We start from the raw sequence: 24,442 nt of genomic DNA, 5'->3' as shown, positions 1-24,442 counted from the left end.
CCAAGTTGCAAAACACCAGCGGCAAACAGCACACTGAACGTTGCACGACTAGCACGTATCGTTCAGTTCAGGAAAAAACATACAGTCACAATGAGAAAAAAAACAAGTCCCTGAGTTATCCTGCTCCAGCTTGTTCTTCCAGAGCGAACACCAGAGGGCAGCACCAAGCGAACACCGGAAGGCAACACCGAAATAACATGAACAAGAGAAAATCTGTAGGTGCTGGAGATCCTAGAATCACACACAAAATGCTGGAGGAACTCAGCTGGTCAAGCATCATCTTTAGGGGAAAATGCCTTCATTTCAGGGTAACAGCATCTCAGGTTTTTTTAAAGCTTTTTAATAATCATATTGATATTCGTGGCACTTCCCAGCACAGTGTATCAGTAAATATTTATAGGGCATCGCAGTTCAAGACTAATTAATTGTATAATGTATTTTGTGGGTCAGGGCAGGTTCAGGAACTATATTTGAGATTATTATTTATTTTACTTCGAAGTAAGTATTACAGAGAAGCATCTCTTAAGTAAGAATGTTTTTGATCATTTGCAATTACACCTGAAATTTGCAGTGGAAATTCCCACAAATTCAGAAATGCAGAAATCCTCTTTTACTAGAACTGGCTCTGTGGCTGTGGACTCATTTTTGGGGGACTCTGTGATTCGTGTATTGTGTGTTATTTGCTTACTTTTCGTATTGATTGCATGATTTGTTCTTTTTTTTGCACATTGGGTGTTTGTCAGCATTTGTTGTATGGTTTTTTTTGTGGATTCTATTGCGTTCCTTTGTTCTGTGGCTGCCTGCAAGAAGTAGAATCTCGAGGTTGTGTACAGTATACATTGATAATTAATGTGCTTTGAAAACTAAGCTTTTTTAGAAATAATCGTAATGGAGGTAGGAGAGACAAATATATTTATGTAAGGTTAATGGTTTACTTTATTGGGCTTCACCCCTCATTCCTTAAGGTTGTTATAGCTGGGGGTAGTAGTGGGGATAAGCTCCCACTATCAATTAAATACTCCCAAAGGGACACGTCTCAAAAGGCCTCTGACAACCAAGTCCAGCTCCTGACCTTCACGTGTGGCTTACCTGTTAAGCCTGGTGGGACCGATTCTGGTGATAGCAGAAGGGGCAAAGGTGGGTTACTGGTGCCTTAAAACCAGACTCTCCAGGCAGATGGAGCTTGTCAACCATGGCTGGAAACTCACCTGAGAGAAGGAAGACTCTGATCTCAAACCTCTGCTGCTGCGGGGAAGGCTGCAGGAATAAATCCCAAGGAAGAATCTGGAGCTGGAATCTCCAAGGCAGTCCTGTGTTGAGTTAAATGCTGACTGGCAACTCCTGCGATGCTGCTGGTTCCAAATTGTGTTGGTCTCTGCCGTTCCTTTGGGTTCATCAGTTGTGTGGAGAGAGAAAGCTTGCTGCACGGGCTTGCTCTCCGTATCGTACTGCCCTGGCTTGTGTATCACATAGACAGCCGGGTTGCAACCATGGTCGACCCTGACCAACACAGGGCCTCACAGTGGTTGACGTTACTGGACTTTCACCCCCCTTCAACAGTGCACGAAGAAAACTTGCTGTATTTAAATCAGTAGGGCTAAAAGAAGGTACGAGTTTGCTCTAGCAGACAAGGTGAAGGAGAATCCTAAGGCCTTCTGCAGATATGTTAAGAGCAAAAAGAGAGCAAGGGAGAAAACTGGTCCTCTGAAAGCTCAGAGTGGCAATCCATGTGTGGAGCCAAAGTAGATGGGGGAGATCTTAAAGGGATTTCTTTTCATCTGTATTTATGTGAGTCATGGACACAGAGTCTGCAGACGTGAGGCAATGCAGCAGCGAGGTCATGGATCCAATGCAGATTACAGGTGCTGGCTGTCTTGACAAATTAAGGTGGATAAATCCCTAGGCCTGATAAGCTGTTCCCTCGGACCCTGTGGGAGGATAGTGCAGAAATTGCAGGGGCCCTAACAACAATATATAAAGCATCCTGAACCATGGGTGAGGTGCCAGAGGTCTGGAGGATTGCTGGTATTGTTCCGTTGTTTAAGAAAGCTACCAACAATAAGCCAGGAAATTATAGGCCAGTGAGCCTGACATCAGTAGTGGGAAAGTCATTGGAAGGTATTCTAAGGCAACACACCTCTCCAGATGCCGGTATTCTAAGGGATTAGATAGTCATAAGTATTTTGATAGACAGGTACTGATTAGGGATAGTCAACACGGCTTTGTGTGTGGTAGGTCATGTCTAACCAAACATAGAGTTCTTCGAGGTAATTACCAGGAAAGTTGATGAAGGCAAGGCAGTGGATGTTGTCTACATGGACTTTGACAAGGTCCCACATGGGAGGTTGGTCAAGAGGATTCAGTCGCTTGACTGATGAGGTAGTAAATTCATTTAAACATTGGCTTCATGGGAGAAGCCAGAGAGTGGTAGTAGAGATGGTTGCCTCTCTAATTAGAGGCCTGTGACTTGTGGTGTGCCGCAGGGGTGAGTAGTGGGTTCATTGTTGTTTGTCATCTATATCAACAATCTGGATGACAACGTTGTAAACTGGATCAGCAAATTCTCAGGTGACACCAAGATCTGAGGCGTAGTGGACAATGAGGAAGACTATCAAAGCTTTCAGCAGGATCTGAACTAGTTGAAAAAATTGGCTGAAAAATGGCAGATGAAATATAATGCAGACAAGTGTGAAGTGGTGTACTTTGGGAGGACAAACAAGCACAGTGAGTGGTAGGGCACTGAGGAGTGTGGTAGAATGTAAGAAGCTGGGAATACAGATCCATAATTCCTTGAAAGTGGCATCACAGGTAGATAGAGTCGTAAGGAAAGCTTTTGGGACATTGGCCTTGATAAATCAATGTATTCAGTACAGTTCCTCCATCTGCTATCCCCTTCTCTCAATTCCTCCATCTCCGCCGCATCTGCTCTCAGGATGAGGTTTTTCATTCCAGGATGAAGGAGATGTCTTCCTTTTTTAAAGAAAGGGGCTTCACTTCCTCCACCATCAACTCTGCCCTCAAATGCATCTCTTTTATTTCACGCACATCTGCTTTCACCCCATCCTCCCACCACCCCACTAGGAATAGGGTTCCCCTTCTCCTCACCTACCACCCCACCATCCTCCGGGTCCAACATATAATTCTCCGTAACTTCCGCCATCTACCACGGGATCCCACCATCGAGCACATCTTTCCCTCCTCCCCCCACTTTCTGCTTTCCACAGGGATCGCTCCCCATGCGACTCTCTTGTCCATTCGTCCCCCCCATCCCTTCCCACCGATCTCCCTCCTGACACTTATCCTTGTAAGCGGAACAAGTGCTACACCTGCCTCCCTCCCTCCCTTCCTCCCTCACCACCATTCAGGGCCCTAGACAGTCCTTCCAGGTGAGGCGACACTTCACCTGTGAGTCGGCTGGGGTGATATACTGTGTCCAGTGCTCCCGTGTGGCCTTCTATATATTGGTAAGACCCGGCGCAGATTGGGAGATTGTTTTGCTGAACACCTACGCTCTGTCTGCCAGAGAAAGCAGGATCTCCCAGTGGCCACACATTTTAATTCCACGTCCCATTCCCATTCTGATATGTCAGTCCATAGCCTCCTCTACTGTAAAGATGAAGCCACACTCAGGTTGGAGGAACAACACCTTGTATTCCGTCTGGGTAGCCTCCAACCTGCTGGCATGAACATTGATTTCTCTAACTTCCATTAATGACCCTCCTCCCCTTCTTACCCCATCCCTAATTTATTAATTTTTTCCTCTCTTTCCCTCTCACAATAACTCCTTGCCTATTCTCCATCTTCCTCTGGTGCTCCCCTCCCTCTTTCTTTCTTCCAAGTGTGACGAAAGTACACATAGACTAAGATGTTAGCTGTCCTGTGCTGGCACCAGTGGGATCAGCAGTTGGTCTGCCAACTGTCTTCAGGAGAAAGAGAGATAAGGAAAACAATGGAGCAGCACTTGGAGATGTTAATGAAGGGACGGGAGAGTTTAACAGAAGGAGACACGGTCTGAGAGCTGTCAAGATCGGCTCCTCTTTGAACCCTGAACTGTTTGAAGTGATAGACAGGCGATACTCCAGCAGGGGGATAAAAAAGGACAGGTTCGCTAAGGCAAGACACACACGACACCCCGAGGTAACGAGACCCTGGAAGCGGTGCGTCTCCCACAAGTCAGTGGGAGTTTTTGGAGGGCTGGTCGCAGGACCAAGCCATAGACGTACAGGGTGGAAAGGAACGAACGGCGGGAACCTGGTGTGTGTCCGCCCTTGCCTGGGTGCCAGGTTCACTGTAGAGGAACGGAGGGGTCACAGTCGGTGACCTCAGAAGACATTACAAAGGGCTCGCCCGAAAGCTGACTGCGAGGAATATCGAAGGTCTGTGTGGAAGCCGTTTTTGAATATTCATTCGCTTTCTCTCTCTCTCTCCCACAGCAGTGATTACTGTGAACTGAACTGAACTCAATTGAACTGAACTTTGTATCACTTTGAAACTGGTCATTTACCCCTAGATGACGATAGAGCTTGATTGATCCTGTTATCCTAATTCTGTGTACATGTGTGTTTATTGTTGCTGCACTGTTGCATTTATTATCCTTTTGATTAGAGTACTGTGTTGCTTATTTCTTTAATAAAACTTTCTTAGTTCCAGTAATCCAGACTCCAACTAAGTGATCCATTTCTGCTGGTTTGGCAACCCAGTTACAGGGTACGTAACACAAGGCCTTCCGTCCCATGATATTCCCCTTCTCCAGCCTTGTATCCCTTTTGCTAATCAACTTTCCAGCTCTTAGCTCCATCCCTCCTCCTCCTGTCTTCTCCTATCATTTCGGGTCTCGCCCTCCCCCTCCCACTTTTAAATCTCTATCTCTTTTTTCTATTAGTCCTAATGAAGGGTCTCAACCCAAAATGTTGACTGCACTTCTTCCTATAAATGCTGCCTGGTCTGCTGCGTTCCACCAGCATTTTGTGTGTGTTGCAGGAGTTAGGACATTGGTGAGGCCTAATTTGGAGTATTGTGTTCATTTTTGGTCACCTACCTACAGGGAAGATGTAAATAAGATTGAAAGCGTGGTGATAAAATTTAGAAGGATGTTGCCCCGACTTGAGGACCTGAGTTAAAGGTAAAGACTGAATTGGCTAGGACTGTATTCTTTAGAATGTAGAAGATTGAGAGATTTGATAGAGGTATAGAAAATTATGAGGGCGCAGATAGGGTAAATGCAAGCAGGCTTTTACCATGAGGTCGGATGGGACTACAACTGGAGGTCATAGGTTGAGGTGAAATGTTTAAGGGGAACATGAGGGGAATCTTCTTCACTCAGAAGGTCGTGAGAGCGTGGAATGAGCTGCCAGCGTGAGTGGTGGATGCAGAGTTGATTTCAACATTTAAGAGAAATTTATGTACATGGATGGGGGGGGGGCGGTTATGGAGGGTGATAGTCCGGGTTCAGGTCGATGGGGTTAGACCAATTAATGGTTTGGCATGGACTAGATGGTCCAGACCTGCTCACAACATTCCACGTGAGGTTTGACCAATGCCCTCTGGAGCCTCCACTTTATAATTCAAAATTAAATCTGTTCGATAAAAATTACTTGTGTGGAATATGGTGAAGTGATTTCTTGTGCACAAAACTGAGTACAGTTTTTGTTGCATGAGAATCTTTAAAGGCTTCCTAGGATGTTAGGATCATTCCAGTTCACCATCTCCACAGGGCATTTTCTGAAACACATAGTCATTGTCATACTTTATTGATCCCGGGGGGTAATTGGTTTTTGTTACAGTTGCACCATAAATAATTAAATAGTAATAAAACCATAAATAGTTAAATAGTAATATGTAAATTATACCAGGAAATATGTCCAGGACCAGCCTATTGGCTCAGGGTGTCTGACCCTCCAAGGGAGGAGTTGTAAACACTCCATGATACAAGCTCCCAGTTTCTTTTGTGTTTACTAGAGTAACTAGTTTACATTATAACTTTTCATGCCAACGACGTAGTTCAAAGTACTTTACAATGGGATAAAGTGCAAACATGACATAAAAGACAAAAAGATGTTAGTTAAAAGTGAAGTAAAAATAAATAGGTTTTGAGCTCAAGTTGAAAAGTGTCAATTGAGTCTGAATGCATTATAGTCTTAGGCATTGAGTTGACAGTTTAGCAGAGTAGTTCAAAAAAGCTGATCTACCAAGTATCTTTTGAGGGAGACTGGTTAATTTTAAGAGACCAGCAAAAGATGACCTGAGAGCTCAAGCTGGATTATAAAATGAAAATGATTCTGTGGTGTACTTCAGTCCTGGATCATTAAAGGTTTTAAAAACAAGTAAGAGAACTTTGAAATCAATTCTAAAAGATACAGGAAGCCAATCCAGGACAGGAGTGATATTCTCCTTCATCGTAGTTTTAGTTAAAAGTCAAGCAGTGGCATTATGAATGAGTTGATGTTTGTCAATAAATTGCATTGGAAGGCCAGTAAAAAGTGCACTGCAGTAACCTAGCCTACTCGATATAAAGATGTGAATTAGTTCTTCAGTATCACATAAAAATAGTTCCATCAAATTTGAAGAGTAGTCCTAATGGAGCAGATATTTACTTAAAACTTTATTGGAAGAGCAGTTAATGAGCTGTGTTTGCATTTTGTCTTGAGCTCAGAAATTCAGTTTCTTCAATTCAAATGGCTGGGGTTTGAGTAGCTCTGTATTGAGTATTCAGAGGCAACTGAAAACAATCACAAGATTATATAGACATAGGGAAGAAATATGATCTAAATTACTGTTGAATGATTATTGGTGCCAGGCAGGGTGGGTTGAGTATTTCATTAACTGATTCGAGATTTTCACGCAAAAGAGTTCTCTAGAGTTTACAGAGAATGGTGTGAAAAGCAAAACACATCCGGCGAGTAGCGGTTCTGTGCACAAAAATACTTTGTAAATGAATGGCCAGACTGGTTCAAGCTGACAGGAGGGTGGCAATAACTTAAATAACCATGTGTTACAACAGTGGTGTGCAGAAGAGCATCTCTGAATGCACTTGCTGAACCTTGACGTAGATAAACTACAGAAGCATGTCTGTACACACAGTGGCCACTTTATTATGTACAGGGGTACCCACTAAAGTGACTTTGAGTCTATGTATGTGTGTGTATGTATATATTCAATATTAAAGAATATGTTTTTAACATGAATGAATAAAAAGTAAAATTTCACAGTCAGCTCAAGCTTTCCGTTCTGTAGATCGGGATTGACTTCAAGAGCAGAGAGGTAATGTTACAGCTATAAAGGGACCCTGGTCAGACCCCCTTTGGAGTACCGTGCTCAGTTCTGGTCACCTCACTACAGGAAGGATGTGGAAACTATAGAAAGGGTGCAGAGGAGATTTACAAGGATGTTGCCTGGATTGGGGAGCATGCCTAATGAGAATAGGTTGAATGAACTTGGCCTTTTCTCCTTGGAGCAACAGAGGATGAGAGGTGACCTGATAGAGGTGTGTAAGATGATGAGAGGCATTGATCATGTGGATAGTCAGAGGCTTTTTCCAGGGCTGAAATGGCTAACACAAGAGGGCACAGTTTTAAGGTGCTTGGAAGTATGCACAGAGGGGATGTCAGGGCTAAGTTTTTTTTACACAAAGTGGCGAGTGCGTGGAATGGGCTGCTGGCAACTGTGGTGGAGTTGGATACGATAGGGTCTTTCAAGAGACTTCCGGATAGTTACAACGTTTGTACATGGAGCTTAGAAAAATAGAGGGCTATGAGTAACCCAAGATAATTTCTAAAGTAAGTACATGTTCGGCACAGCGTTGTGGACCGAAGGGGCTGTATTGTGCTGTAGGTTTTCTGTGTTTCTATCCTGAGGAGGCTGATGGGCCCACAATTTAGTAACCTGTACGTATTTGGAATGTGAGAGGAAACCCATGTGGTCAAGAGAACGTACCAACTCCTTTACAGACAGCGGTGGGAGCTAAACCCCGATCTTACAGCTGGGGTGCTGTAAAGCGTTACACTAACAGCTATGCGACTGCGCTGCCCCAATGCATCGCCTGGTATTTACAACAGTTCAGAGGAATGAAAGAAAATTTCACCAAAACATCAACATTGTTACCGGTCTGATAGGTTTCCGCTAGCTGGATCCTAGAATTAGTCCAGTTTCAGGATAAGAAAATCATTTAGTATTGAAATGAATTAATTCTTCTCACATACACACATGATGGTGAAACTGGAGTTCTCTAGCACAGAGAGCTGTGGAGGTTCAGAGTTAAAACAGATTGGTAGATCACTCTTGGGTTGGAGGAGCAACACCTCATATTACATAGAAAAATAGAAAACATACAGCATAATGCAGGCTCTTCAGTCCACAAAGCTGTGCCAAACATGTCCCTACCTTAGAACTACCTAGGCTTTACCAATAGCCCTCTATTTTTCCAAGCTCCATGTAGCCATCCAGGAGTCTCTTAAAAGACCCTATACTTTCCACCTCCACCACCCCCGCCGGCAGCCCATTCCACACACTCACCACTCTCTGTGTAAAAAACTTACCCCTGACATCTCCTCTGTACCTACTTCCAAGAACCTTAAAACTGTGCCCTCTCGTGCTAGCCATTTCAGCCCTGGAAAAAAGCCTCTGACTATCCACACGATCAATGCCTCTCATTATCTTGTACACCTCTTATCAGGTCACCTCTCATCCTCTGTCACTCCAAGGAGAAAAAGAGTTCACTCAACCTATTCTCATAAGGCATGCTCCCCAATCCAGTCAACATCCTTGTAAATCTCCTCTGCACCCTTTCTATGGTTTCCATGTCATTCCTGTAGTGAGGCGACCAGAACTGAGTACAGTACTCCAAGGGGGGTCTGATCAGGGTCCTATAATAGCTGCAACATTACTTCTCAGCTCCTAAACTCAATCCCGTGATTGATGAAGGCCAATGCACCGTATGCTTTCTTAACCACAGAGTCAACCTGTGTAGCAGCTTTGAGTGTCCTATAGACTCGGACCCCAAGATCCCTCTGATCCTCCACACTACCAAGAGTATTACCATTAATGCTATATTTTGCCATCATATTTGACCTACCAAAATGAACCACCTCACACTTATCTGGGTTGAACTCCATCTGCCACTCTTCAGCCCAGTTTTACATCCTATCAACGTCCCGTTGTAACCTCTGACAGCCCTCCACACTATCCATAACACCCCCAACCTTTGTGTCATCAGCAAATTTACTAACACATCCCTCCGCTTCCTCATCCAGGTCATTTATAAAAATCACAAAGAGTAGGGGTCCCAGAAGAGATCCCTGAGGCACACCACTGGTCACCGACCTCCATGCAGAATATGACCCATCTACAACCACTCTTTGCCTTCTGTGGGCAAGCCAGTTCTGGATCCACAAAGCAAGGTCCCCTTGGATCCCATGCCTCCTTACTTTCTCAATAAGCCTTTCATAGGGTACCTTATCAAATGCCTTACTAAAATCCATATACACTACATCTACGGCTCTACCATCATCAATGTGTTTAGTCACATCCTCAAAAAATTCAGTCAGGCTCATAAGTCATGGCCTGCCTTTGACAAAGCTATGCTGACTATTCCTAATCATATAATGCCTCTCCAAATGTTCATAAATCCTGCCTCTCAGGATCTTCTCCATCAACTTACCAACCACTGAAGTAAGACTCACTGGCCTATAATTTCTTGGGCTATCTCTACTCCCTTTCTTGAATAACAGAACATTATGTGCAACCCTCAATCCTCCAGAACCTCTCCCGTCCTCATTGATGATGCAGAGATCATTGCCAGAGGTTCAGCAACCTCCTCCCTCAGTAGCCTGGGGTACATCCTGTCTGGTCCCAGTGACTTATCCAACTTGATGCTTTGCAAAAGCTCCAGCACATCCTCTTTCTTAATATCTACATTTCAAGCTTTTCAGTCCACTGCAAGTCATCCCTACAATCACCAAGATCCTTTTCCGTAGAGAATACTGACACAAAGTATTCATTTAGTACCTCCGCTATTTCCCCCAGTTCCATATACACTTTGCCACTGTCACACTTAGTAGATGATGGAAATGTATTAAAGTTTCCAGTTAAAAACTCAGTTTAACTTGCTGAATGTAACCCTTAAGATCCACTAGTTATACATCGACCAGCACGTAAATGTCACAAAATTGTTGTAACTTTTTACAAAATTAGAAATTCACAACCCCTCGATTATTTATTTAGATACATTGGGGAATAGGCCCTTCTGCCCACTCAAGCTATGCCACCCAGCAACTCCCGATTTAACCCTAGTGGGACTATTTACTATGACCAATTAATCTACCAACTGGTACATCTTTGGACTGTGATAGAAATCAGAGCACCTGGAGAAAGCCCACAACAGACTGCTTCCAGATGTTGTCGGAATTGAACTCTGTAATTGCATTCTACTAATCACTACGCTATCCTGGTGCCACATAAAACAGATTTAAGGTTTACTGCTTCTTCCCAGCTATTAGCTGTGAACAGGTTAACCTTTGTGCTTGTCGAGCATCTCACCACCACTGTGGCCTGAGCGTAACAGAACCTTGATTACTACTATGAAATACAACCATGAGAATGCAATACTACCACAGGAACATGAAAGTTAGTTGAATACAGGGGTGGAACTCGTGAAGAGTGGTGACAAGTTATGATTGGTTCTGATTCAGTGGTTTGAGGATGATGCACTCACTGGTCCACTTATTACAGTTGTTTTTGTATCAGTGGAAAGGGTATAAAAGTAAAGTGGTTGGGGAGTTTGGAGCAGTTCTTTGAGGCCTCACCAATGGGCTTGTCATGAACAATGTCGAGGATCGAGTGGGAGGTGTGCTGTAGAAAGGGACCTGCGCACACCTAGGTAAGCGTTTTAATGCTTTCTCTGTCCTGTTACAATAAACGTAGTTTTGTAGTTCTAAGTCAATAAGTGGAGTATGTATTTTTTCTTATCTGAGTCAGATCCGAGAACCTACTGAGTACTGGAAGAGCTGTTAAAAAAAGATTTCTGAACCCACCATCCTTCATGTTTCAGACCTGAAAAATATTTCTGCTTGAATGGTTAAACTGTCCAGGTCCATGATGATCGTATTTTTATGGCATCATATTCCATGCTTGCTGGAGTACATTTGTAATTGTCCTTTTTTTCATATGGAAAGTGCAAACTAATAGGCTTAATAATGTCTTATGACCAGTTACAACATACACACAAATATTCTGAACAAAAATGTTTATTAAAATCTGTAGATTTACTGTTTGGATTTCAAATTAAAATCTCACATTTAATTCTGAATATTGATGTAAATATACTTGTTTGAGATTAGGTGTTGAGCATCAAGATGGATTATTTTGCTTTTTTTGAAAACTAATACCAGATTATTAATAATTGTTTAATTCAGGAATGCAAATGTGTAGAACAAAATTGAAAATTTTTGAAAGATTTGTACCTTTCCAGAAGAGTTTACATCTAATGAAAAATTCAATGAAGGGGCCTGAAATCAGTGACAATGCATAGATAAAATATATTTTACCCTTGTACTTCACTGACAAGGATGGCTCAAGTTTCAATAATTTGTTGAATTCACCTTGCCCCAAAGTGTACTAAAACCAAAGAAATTGATGGACTTTTTGAAATTATATCACTTCATCTCACTGAATTCTGGAAACATTTGTTTCCATGTTAATTATAACACACACATCCTACAATTATTATTTCAACCAATCTGTAGCTTGCTTCTATAGTTTCATTCCATCAAATGTTTCCCTGTAGGTTTACTGTTTAAATCAGAATGTACCATGGAGAGCATTCTGACTGGTTGCAACACTGTCTGGTATGGAGGGGCCAATGCACAGAATCAGAAAAAGCTGCAGTAAGTTGTAAACTCAGCCAGTTCCATCATGGGCACTGGCCTCCCCGACATCGAGGACAACTTCAAAAAGCAATGCCTCAAAAAGGTAGCATCCATCATTAAGGAACCCCACTACCCAGGACATGCCTTCTTCTCATTGCTACCATCAGGTAGGAGGTACAGGAGCCTGAAGACACATTGAACAGCCTCTTCCCCTCTGCATCAGATTTCTCAATGGTTTTTGAACACTCTCACTATTTTAGCTCTGTTTTTGCACTACTTATTTAAATTTTTAACATATACAGTGTTTCTTATTGCAATTTATGGTATATTTTATGTATTGCACTGCACTGTTGCTGCAAAACAACAAACTTCACAACGTATGTCACTGATTCTGACTAAACAAGGAAGTCCCCAAGAAGGCTAAAGGATCTGGCAAACATAGTTAAACACCAAATTTGAAACTCTACTGGGCTTTACTCCACTCCGTACACCACTAACTTCCAGGTGGCTCCACACCGCTTCCTTCCTACAAGTACAGCTACTTGTAATTCTTCTGCAGAAAAGGTTAACTTGCAGAGAAGTCTCAATTTGTCCTACTAAAAATAATGTATCAATTATTGACATTAAATAACATTTCATTGAAAAGCTGACATCCAAAAAATGCAACTGCTGTGACTTGCAAGTCTGGTAGAAAGGAACTGAAGTTTGGTTATTTTCCTAATGAAAATGTATACAACTCTGACTATAAATTATTCCCTCAAGTTATTTTAAATGAGAACTCCACATTAATCTATACCAGAGAAAATTTGAAGGAATTTAATATACAGCTTTAAACATATGCACAGATTACAGGTGGGAATTAACTGAAGACCGCAACCCAGTCTCAGAATCTAAATGACTCTTTGTTTTTGTGTAACCTTACAATGGACATTACGGCTTTGCATTCAAGTGCTCTTCATTCAATATCTTTCAGATTTTGATTCACATACCTTTTAAAACGCCATTAACATCAGCAGTAAACAGTAGGAAATGTTTTAACAAAACCAACCTGAAAAGTTTATTGACAGCCGACTACAGATTATATTAAAATGTTACAACTGAAAGCAAACTGTTTACAGTGTGAATAATCTCTGAAGAATGCAATACAAATAAAACCCTAAGCAAGTACTGAACTATAGACAGCACTTGGAAAAAATTTACACCTATATACATATAAACACCTACACAGTTGTCATATATGCCTCTATAATGAGACAATCCTCCAAAACTCATGGAATTTCTGATCACAGCAAGGGTGCTGGAGCTTTCCCCCTTAATGCTTACGATTATGGGGTGTTCGCGACCTGCAGAAGAAATGAGAGAAAGAAATAAATTAATAAGAGACAAGATTCCACTTCATTCACTAGCTAGAGTAATTAAAATTGTAGTATTTTGACTTAAGTTTTTAATTGCAAATTTTATCTTTATACATTCATACATAAAAAAGACCAATATGTTCGTGCCTTTTAACATTACTGGCCTTACAACTTTACAGATAAACGAAAGAAAATTGTATAAAATGTATACTACCTTGATCGTGATTTAGACTTGTGTTTGCGGCTTGCCTTCTTACCAGACCTTTGAGGTTTTTCCACTGATCTTGAGCGACTGCGTTTTGATTTCTTTGCCTTCTTCTCCCTGCTATCTGGAGAACGAGAGCTGCTCCTTGCACTAGATTCAGTGTCTGAGTGCTTTTTGACATCCTTTGCAGATCCTTTCTTGCTGGATTTGCTATCCTGCCTAGAATACTGCTGTGGAAGTTTACTGCAGGTACCACCTGGGTACATCCGGTCCGATTCCCTCTTGCGCTTCAGCTTACTCTCATCCTGACTGCTCGACTTGCGGCTGTCATTATCTTCTTTCTGTTTATCCTTACTCTTCTGTTTTTCTTTCTTTCTGTCCTGTTCCTTTTCCCTATCCCTTTTCTTCTCCTCTCTCTTCTTAACCCTCTCTGCACTCCCACTCCTAACCTTTTTCCTGTCCCTGTCTTTACTGCTGCCCCTTTGCTTCACTCTGCCTCCACTACGGCTCCTGCGCCTTTCGGGACTCCTCCGTCTTTCTTTGCTCCTGCTGCGACTGACACGCTTAGCATTGCTTTTGCTTCTGCTCCTGTGCCTGTCCCTACTCCTTCTGCTCCGGGACACACTGCGGTGCCTATGCCGCTCTTTCTCCCAACTCCCAGTCCGACTGCTCCTCCTAGGCTGACCGCGGCTCCTGCTCCTCTCCCTCCTGTGCCTGCGGGAGTAACTCTGGCTTCTGCTCCGGCGCCTGGTTTTATGGGAAGGGGACCTGCTATGGCTCCACTTTTTCTTTCTTTTAGGTGAAAGGGAATAATTTGAGCTACTGCTGCTCTCTGTGCTGGCACTGGAGCTCGAGCTTCTAGATCTGCTGCTACTGCTGCTGCCACTGCCACTGCTGCTGCTGCTCACACTGCTACTGCTGGATGAGCTTCGGTTTCTGGGGGCCTTTTCCTTCAAACCTTTCTCACTAAAACTTTTGCCCACTTCTGAGTTGGGTTCAGTTTCACTGTGAGTTCTTTTCTTTTCAGGAATAGTCTCACAATCCCTTTCCTTCCCTTCCTGCTTTACTGCACCACCATGTTCTTTGCTCTGTTCTTTAGTATCCACCTCCCTGAAAACTTTGCCCTCCTGATGATGCTTTGTATCTGGGAAAACAGGAAGATAAAATATATTTTGAATTTACAAAATATTCATTACTTTTCAAAAGTTAACATTTTCTTAACACGCTAACACTTGAAAAGTTATTCATAAATTTTAATGAGAAGACTACCTTAATTAGCCTCAAAGTAATTTGAGATTGAGCATAGAATATCAGAGTTAAAGAAGTTACTGAAAAAGAAATTACACCTTAGTGTGTGACGGGGTCCTGAATTACCCTTATGAACTGTACTTTTTGAAAAAAGAGAGAGAGAGAGAGGTGAAGATTGCTTGGGGATGGTGTTATGTTTTCTCTGCAGCATGTTTATACTTCTGCAAGGACACTGGCAGCTTCTAAGTTCTTACAGACAGAGAAGGGAGGAGTTTCTTGATGGACAGTTGGTGTTCAGTACAACGGTATTTAAACAAGCGTAATTGCTTGTTTCACAGGACACAGGACACGCAGACGCACAAGGGTGTGGTGAAATTACCACTATCCTGTTCAGGTGCCCACGAGTGTGGGGCCGTGGATCCATTACAAGGTATCAATCTGTGATTGTTAGTGCGTGAAAGAGTGACCTTGTGGAGTCTACTAGTGTGTCTAACCCTCGCCTGGGTTGGTAGACTATCATTCAAAGATGGTGCTCTTAAGTTGGTCAAGTTTGGCTAACTTGGAAGTTTCGGAGGACAATGGGAAGATCGATGGCATCAGCTCATCTGAAGAACTAAACACCTCTCTCTCTCCATCACTACTCAACTCAATACCACGAACTGAACTGAATCTTACTCATCACTGTAAGACTGTATCCATCTACCTCTAGGCTTAAAGAAGCTTGGTTTTTCTATTTCCACACACATATATAAAATCACTGCTAACCTGTTTTATATATCTGCATTCATATTACTGTATTGTGTAGTTACTAATAGATACCATTAGTTTATAGCAATACCAGACTCCAAAGTGTTTTCCATTTCTGCTGGTTCTTTATTCCCATCATGGGGTACGTGACAAGTGCAACACACACAAAATGCCGGATGAACTTAGCAAGTATTGGAGGAGTATAAATATTCAGTATTTTGGGCTGAGACCCTTCATTAGGACTTGGCTTAAAATGTCAACTGTTTATTCCTCTGTATAGATGCTGACTTGTGTACGTGTTGCTGAAGATTTCCAGCATCTGCAGAATCTTGTGTTTATGATTTGCACCTTAATGTATTTCTTTATTTATTATTTAACCATGGAATAGACCCTTCCAGCCCTTCAAGCCATGCTGCAGCAACCCTGACTTAACCCCAGCATAATCACAAGCCAAATTACCTTTTTTTGGTGTGCCCGCATGCTTGCGAGTCTGTGCATGTGTGTCTGCGTCTGTGTGCGTCCGTGATGATGTCTTTTTCATGGTTTTTACAAGGCACGGAGCGAGAGAGAGAGACTGTATGACACGCCACTCCTCACAAAGACATTTCCGCAGTATTTTCCCTTTTATTTTTACGAGGTCGAGTTGCGATCTCAACACTCAACCCAGCACAGATTGAAAGCATACTTGGGAGCTGACCCAACTGGTTTCGAACCTGGGAACCTCCGCTCCCGGGTCCAGCGCCAATGTCACTGTGCCACCAGCCGAGCCACAAACCAAATTACAATAACCAATTAACCTCCTGACTAGTAAATCTTCGGACTGTGGAAGAAACCAGAGCACACTGAGGAAACCCACATGTTCAACAGGAGGACACAGGAAATCCTTAGAGGATGCCGGGATTGAACTTTGAACTCAGATGTCCCAAGCCCGAATAGTGTTGCACTAACCGCTACACTACTATAAAAGCCATGGGCCATTTTTGATCATACATTACAACAACTATTTAATGAGCCCAAACAGACATGCTAACATAGAACAGACAAACTTTTAACTCTATATTACTTGATCTGCACCACAGCCTTGGAAACTACATATGATATGCATTTTCCCATTATGTACGACTGAAGCCATGGATTGTTTAGAAGCCCTAGCTTCTAAGGGGAGGATTTACCCATGATGTAAGCAAACATGAAAACTGTTTTTGTAAATTTGCAGCCAAAAAAACAGAACAAACCAACACTTCATAACCTTGGTGCAGCAGAATGAAACGTTCTGAAACTTGCACAGATTATCTGCAACAATTACCAAAGTTCAAATGTTCGAAGTCAAAAGTACATTTATTATCAAATTTTGTGTATTATACACAACCTTGGGATACCTTACAAGCAGGCACAACAAGAAACCAAACAGAATCCATTAAAAAAAAGCAAATGTGCAAAAACAAAACCAAATTGTGCAAATAAAAGCAAGCAAGATAAGTGTGAGGTGGTTCATTTTGGTAGGTCAAATATGATGGCAGTATTAATGGTAAGACTCCTGGCAGTGTGGAGGATCAGAGGGATCTTGGGGTCTGAGTCCATAGGACGTTCAAAGCAGCTGCATAGGTTGACTCTGTGGTTAAGAAGGCATATGGTGTATTGGCCTTCATTAATTGTGAATTGGATTTAGGAGCCGAGACGTAATGTTGCAGCTATATAGGACCTTGGTCGGACCACTTGGAGTTCTGTGCTTAGTTCTGGTCACCTCACTACAGGAAGGATGTGAAAACCACAGAAAGGGTGCAGAGATTTACAAGAATGCTGCCTGGATTGGGGACCATGCCTTATGAAAACAGGTTGAGTGAACTTGGCCTTTTCTCCTTGGAGCAACAGAGGATAAGAGATGACCTGATAGAGGTGTATAAGATGATGAGAGGCATTGATCATGTGGATAGTCAGAGGCTTTTCCCCAGGGCTGAAATGGCTGTCACAAAAGGACACAGGTTTAAGGTGCTTGGGAATAGGTACAGAGGAGACGTCAGGTGTAAGTTTTTTTTTTACTCAGAGAGTGGTGAGTGCGTGGAATGGGCTGCCGGCAACGGTGGTGGAGGCGGAAATGATAGGGTCTTTTAAGAGACTTTTGGATAGGTACACGGAGCTTAGAAAAATAGAGGGCTATGGGTAACCCTAGTAATTTCTATGGTAGGGACAGGTTCGTCACAACTTTGTGGGCCAAAGGGCCAGACATGACCTAGGCTGTAAAACAGGGGACAAGCTCTCCTCTATAATCACTCTGAGCATCGGTGCCCACAAGGCTGTGTACTCAGCCCTCTGCTGTATTCACTGTACACCCATGATTGTGTAGCAAAGTTTCCATCAATCTCAATATATAAGTTTGCTGATGACACCACAATTGTAGGCTGTATCTCGGGTAATGATGAGTTTGAGTACGGAGGACATTAAGAACCTGGTGGCATGGTGCGAAGACAATAACCTATCCCTCAACGTCAGCAAGACGAAGGAATTGGTTGTTGACTTCAGAAGGAGCAGCGGACCGCACGACCCCATTTACATCGGTAGTGCGCAAGTGGAACAGGTCAAAAGCTTTAAGTTCCTCAGGGTCGATATCACAAATGACCTGACTTGGTCCAACCAAGCAGAGTTCACTGCCAAGAAGGCCCACCAGCGCCTTTACTTCCTGAGAAAACTAAAGAAATTTGGCCTGTCCCCTAAAACCCTCACTCATTTTTATAGATGCACCGTAGAAAGCATTCTTCTAGGGTGCATCACAACCTGGTATGGAAGTTGTCCTGCCCAAGACCAAAAGAAGCTGCAGAAGATCGTGAACACGGCGCAGCACATCACACAAACCAATCTTCCGTCCGTGGACGCACGCTGTCGGATCAGTGCTGCCAGGATAATCAAGGACACGACCCACCCAGCCAACACACTTTTAGTCCCTCTTCCCTCCAGAAGAAGGCTCAGGAGCTTGAAGACTCATACAGCCACAGTTGGGAACCGCTTCTTTCCAACTGTGATAAGACTACTGAACAGATCCTGACCCGGATCTGGGCCGTACCCTCCAAATATCCGGACCTGCCTCTCGGTGTTTTTGCACTACCTTAATTTCCATTTTCCTATTTTCTATTTATGATTTATAATTTAAATTTTTAATATTTACTAATGTTTACAATTTTTACTATTTAATATTTGTAATCTAGGGAGTGGGAAGCGCAGAATCAAATATCGCTGTGATGATTGTACATTCTAGTACTAATTGTTTGGTGACAATAAAGTATAAAGTATTGTGCTGTAGGTTTTCTATGTTTCAAAGAACTGAGCTCATGAAGGAAAGTCCACTGCCCAACACCAATCATCACTGGAGCCAATCCAGCTGCTCATTAGTTGTAGGCCACAGCCTCAGTTCAGCGCAGCGACAAGTAAATCTCATGGAGCAGCTAGCTGAACCAGCCTGTCCCTCGACTTTGGCCCCAACACTGAGATCTTTCCAATCTGGCCCAGCACCAAAAACATCGAACCTCGGGTTGTTCCTCGCTCTCAGACCCAGGCCCTGCCGCTTCGCTACACTCTCGTGCCTGGACCTCACCACCTCAATTCGGTCTTGCCTTGGTTCTGCACATCGAAGAGCCTCCAAGCCCGTTCCAGCAATGGCCCCAAGTATTGGCTCAATCCGCACTCTCGGGCCCAGGCCCCAACACCTCAATTCAGCCTGTAAACATCACGCCAGAACCGTCCTGCACCAAGACTTCAGTTCACAACCACAAAAATGTCAGGTCATACAGGCTGTTCAAAAACTCAACTCTGAAAGGGAAGTTACAGGCTACTGATTGCAATAATCGCATCCAAGAAAAAAAGTGTGAATAGGGTAATTTTGTTTGCTACTGACAAAAGTTGCTGTGCTTCACTAGCACCAGCTTAAACTGTTGTAAATTCCACATACCATCTTGTCATGAGATAGAGTGTTCACTTTGTCAGCATAGATTTTTGCCCCCTCTCACCTGTTATTTTCTAGTAAGGCAGAAGACTACTGAACTGATAGCTGCCATAACTTTAAGTACAAGAATTAATCTGCTGTATGGATGTATGTGAAGATATTTAAAAGACCACATTCTGTGGGGAAGTATAGTATGTGAAGATATTTGAAAGACCATTAGGCCATTGTTGGAGCGGACAGTGTTGGAGTAGTTATTTGAGGCTTTAGCTTTGTGAGATGCGGGTGAGAAAAGGCGGTAAAACTGTCGGTAGATTCCCCCCCCATTTGCATATTGTTTCCTTCTTTATATTTGCACAGTTGGAACAGCAGCAATGCCAGGCAGGATAACTGAATGCTCATTTGCAGGATGTGGGAAGGCAGGGATCTCCAGTGTCTGACGACTCCAGCTGCAGCTTTTGATACTCCACATTAAGGAGATGGAGCTGGAATGGGAACTGGATGAATTCCGGAGGCTGGGGGGGGGCAGGGGGGGTTTGATAGATAGGACATATAGAGAAGTAGTTACACCCAAGGTGCAGGACACAGAAGACTTGGTGACAGTTAGAAAGGGAAGAACATGTTAAACAGCCAGTGCAGAGTACCCCTGTGGCCATCCCCATCAAAAACAAGTATACCACTTTGGATAGCGTTGAAGGGAATGACCTACCAGAGGAAAGTCGCAGCGGTCAGGCCTCTGGTACTGAGTCTGACTCTGTGATACAGAAGGGAAGGGGGGAGCAGAGGTGAGCTGTGGTCATAGGGGATTCGTTAATTAGGGGAACAGAAAAGAGGTCTGTGGACAGGAACGAGATTCCTGGATGGTATGTTGCCTCCCAGGTGCCAGGATCTAGGACATGTTGGATTGGATCCTCAGTATTCTTAAGTGGGAGGGTGAGCAGTCAACGTGATCCATGTATGTACCAATGACGTAGGTAGGAAGAGTGACAAGGTTCTGCAAAGTGAGTTCAGGCAGTAAGGTTCTAGGTTAAAGGACAGGACCTCTAGGGTTATGATCTCAGGATTGTTACCAGCGCCATGTGCTAGTGAGGCCAGAAATAGGAACAGTTTAACATTTAGATAAGGAGTTGATGTAGGAGGGAGGTGTCAAATTTTTTGGGCTGCCTTCCAGGGAAGGTAGGACGTGTACCGAAGAGACGGATTGCACCTGAACTGGAGGGGGACTAATATCCTGGCAGTAAGGTTTGATAGTGCTGCACAGGGGAGGGTGTGGTTGAACTAAAGTTGCAGGGAGATGGGAACCGGAGTGCCAAAAACAGATATTGGAGAGGTTGTGGATACAGATGTTGTTAAGACCTCAGATAAAGCCAGGAATCAAAAGGTTGAGTGTGGTGCAACTAATGTTCCTGAGCTGTGTAAATTTCAATGCAAGAAGTACTGTAGGAAAGGCAGATGAGCCCAGGGCATGGATCTACACCTAGAATTATGAAACTTGGTTGCAGGAGGGGCAGGACTAGCAGCTCAATATTCTGGGCTTCTGTTGTTTCAGACACGATAGAGGGGGAGGGATTAAAGGAAGGGGGAGGGATTAAAGGAAGAGGGATGGCATTACTATTCAGGGAAAATGTCATGGCAGTGCTCTGCAGAACAGACTGGAGAACTGGTGTAGTAAGGTGTTATGGGTGGAACTGAAAAATAAGAAAGGTATGACCATGTTAATGGTACTATATTATAGACCACCCAACCATCTGCGGGATTTAGAGAAACAAAATGTAGAGAGATAGCAGACTGTTGCAAAAAACAAAAGGTTGTTATAGCAGATGATTTTAACTTTCCACGTATTGACTGTGACTCCCAGTCTGTAAAAGGACTAGATGGGATAGAGATGGTCAAATGTGTTCAGGACAAAGTTTCCTTAACCAGCACATAGAAGTCCCAATGAAAGAATGTGATCATAATGCCATTAGTTTCAAAGTAAATACGGAAAAGGATAGGTTTGATCTGCAGGTTAAGATTCTAAAATGGAGAAAGGCTAATTTTGATGGTATCAAAAATGATCTGGCAAGTGTGGACTGGGGAAGGCTGTTTTCTGCCAAAAGAGTACTTGGTAAGTGACTGGGCTTCAAAATAGAAATTTTGAGAGTACAAAGCTTGTAATTTCCTGTCAGAATAAAAGGCAGAACTTTTAAGGAATCTTCGTTTTCAAACAATATTGAGGTCCTGGTTAAGGTGCATAGAAGTTATAGGCAGGTAGAAACAAATAAGATGCTTATGGAGTATAAGAAATGCAAGAAAACACCTGGAAAAATCAGGAGGGCTAAAAGAAGGGGAAGGAGAATCCCAAGGGATTCTACAGATATTTTAAGAGCAAAAGGATTGCAAGAGATAAAGTTGGTCTTCTGGAAGATTAGAATGGTAATCTATTTGTAGAGCCAAAGGAGATGGGGGAGATCTTAAATGGATTTTTTGCATATGTATTTTCTTGGGAAACGGATATATATATAGCGAGGCAAAGCAGCAGCAAGTTCATGGACCTGATACAGATTACAGAGGAGACATTTGCTGTCTTGAGGCAAATTAGGGTGGATAAATCCCAAAGGTCTGATAAGATGTTTCCTCAGACCCTGTAGGAGGCAAGTACAAAAATTGCAGGGGCCCTAGCAGAGAAATATAAATTAACCTTAGCGACAGGTGGGGTACTGGAGAATTGGAGGATAGCTGTTTATGAAAGGATCTAAAAAGAAACCAGGAAATTATAGGCCAATGAACCTGACATCAGTATTGCAAAAGTAACTGGAAGGTATTCTAAGAGATGGGATATATAAGTATTTGGATAGACATGGACTAAATAGGGATAGTCAACATGGCTTCGTGAATGGTAGGTCATGACTAACCAATCTTATCCTGTTTTTCGAGGAAGTTACTAGGAAGGTTGATGAAGACAGGGTTGTGGGTGTTGTCTACATGGACTTCAGCAAGGCACTTGACAAGGTCCCGCACAGAAGGTTGGTCAAGGTTGCTCGTCATTCAAGATGATGTAGTAAATTAGATTAGTCATTGGCTTTGTTGGAGAAGCCAAAGTGGTAGTAGATGGTTGCCTCTCTGACTGAAGGCCTGTGACTAGTGGAGTGCTACAGGGATCGGTGTGGGTTCATTGTTGTTTGTCATCGAAATCAACGATCTGGATGATAATGTGGTAAACTGGATCAGCGATTTGTGGATTACACCAAATTTGTATAGACACGTGGATGGTTGGATATGGAAGGCTATGGTCCCAGTGCAGGTCGATGGGAGCAGGCAATTTAAATGGCTCGACATAGACTAAATGGGCCGAAGGTCCTGTTTCTTTGGTGTATTTTTCCATGACTATGTACTGTATATAAAGATATTTAAAAGACCACATTCCACTTGTAGTTTATTCATAAGCTAACCACCCATATAATTAACATGATATACTTGAGCATTTCCTGTCTTATAAAGAATACAACATTATAAAATGCTTTTGCTTTAGTGGGAGTACAGATATGGCCTTGTAAATTCACATTGTAAATAACTTGCATTAGTGCAATGAATGGTTGTGCGAAGCTTAAACAAAGAACACAATATGCTGGGGTGTTCTTACAGCCAAGACCCTGCATGAACCATTTTTCAAACTGCTAATGGTATCAAAACATTAATTAGAAAGGTCACATCCCAATAAAAATTGCATTAATCCAGAACTCTGATCAGATTCCTTTGTAAGTAAGCAGATTGCAAAGTTAAACCTGCCTAAAAGCAGACAGGTTGGGAATATGCTGGATTCAGTTTCTAAACTAAACGAATTTCAAGCAGAAGCGGACTGCCACAGAAGTCCGCAGTCTCACTGTCTAATGCAAGAAGCAGAAGGACACATCAAGGAGAGGAAGTACAGTTATCTTTCTCACATCAAAACTGGCAAAAGTCCTCTGACAACTTAAGTCGGTGATCAAAAATTTGATTCTGAATCCTGAGCAGAGATCAAGAAAAAGCTAAGTAGTAAAATTAAAGATTTTTTAAAAATGTAACTCTGGGCAGCAGTCATACCTTCCATTTGTTTCTCCTGCTGCTGTTGCAGCAACAGCTGTAATTCCCTTTCTTTGCGTCTGAAGGCATCTTGTTTTTGTCTGATTCTACGGTGCAATTCTTCGTCATCTGTATCTGAGGATTCAGAGGCTCTCTCACTTCTCTCATCTTCACTGTCAGATCCATACCCGCCCAGTCCACCTGCACATAAAAACCCCAGTTTCTTTCACAGTGGAAATCAAACACATGCTTTTAAGCACATTGTACATTTAGTTTATTATGTACTTTGTCTGATTTATTCAAATCCTGAACCACCAAAAGTCTTTCTACATTATGGCATAATAGATTTCAATAACACAATCAAAGCCACATTATCCAAAAAAAATCTGAACAAAAACATCCAGTTCGGAGCTCCTGACAGTAATTTAAAATATAAAAGTTTAAATTTAACATTGTGGAAAGAAAACTTAGAATGGGGATGTAGCTCAACTGGGGTAGTAACAACTCAACTGGGGCAGCGTGGTCGTGTAGCAGTTGCGTAACCCTTGTGAGCACTAATCTGTGGCAATCTTGTATTCTTAACAGACCATAAAACATAGAAGCCAGATCAGGCCATTCAGCCCCCCGAGTCTGCTCTGCTATTCCATCATGGCTGATTTATTATCCCTCTCAACCCCATTCTCCTGCCTTCTCCCAGTAACCTTTGACGCGCCAACTAAACAAGAGCCTATCAAACTCAGCTTTAGGTATGCTCAATGAATCGGCCTCCACAGTGGTCTGTGGCAATGAATTCCAGATTCACTATGCTCTCGCTAAAGGAAGTCCTCCTCCTCTCTATTCTAAATGGACAACTCCCTATTTTGAGACTGATTCCTCTGGTCCTAGACTCCCTCACTTTCTCTCCACGTCCATTCTATCTAGGCCTTTTAATATTTCGTAGGTCTGAATGAGATTCCTTCCCCAGCCCCCACTCAATTCTTCTAGAATCCAACAAGTAATAGCTTATTTGAAGACATTTAAGCTATGCAGGTCTGGAGCATCTCCTGATGACTTA

At 42.8% G+C, this 24,442-nt stretch overlaps 1 protein-coding gene across 3 annotated transcripts in view; it reads right to left on the bottom strand.

Annotated features, from left to right (window-relative positions):
* Positions 1-11,262: 11,262 nt before the first annotated feature.
* pnisr (PNN-interacting serine/arginine-rich protein) overlaps positions 11,263-24,442 on the bottom strand; it is a 46,904-nt gene continuing 33,724 nt past the window's right edge. For 2 of the 3 annotated variants that reach the window (XM_063040885.1, XM_063040884.1), the window contains exons 10-12: positions 23,410-23,589; positions 13,431-14,565; positions 11,263-13,204 (exon numbers count right to left, since the gene is read on the bottom strand). In XM_063040885.1, the coding sequence (XP_062896955.1) occupies positions 13,174-13,204; positions 13,431-14,565; positions 23,410-23,589 (1,346 nt within the window). In that variant the 3' untranslated portion in view covers positions 11,263-13,173. Of the gene's footprint in view, positions 13,205-13,430; positions 14,566-23,409; positions 23,590-24,442 lie in introns of those variants that run through there. The other variant, XR_010017041.1, reaches the window with a different exon arrangement.

The sequence above is a fragment of the Mobula hypostoma genome, chromosome 2, assembly GCF_963921235.1.
Source record: "Mobula hypostoma chromosome 2, sMobHyp1.1, whole genome shotgun sequence".
Classification (NCBI taxonomy): Eukaryota; Metazoa; Chordata; class Chondrichthyes; order Myliobatiformes; family Myliobatidae; genus Mobula; species Mobula hypostoma.
This window is presented reverse-complemented; position numbering and strand designations above follow the sequence as displayed.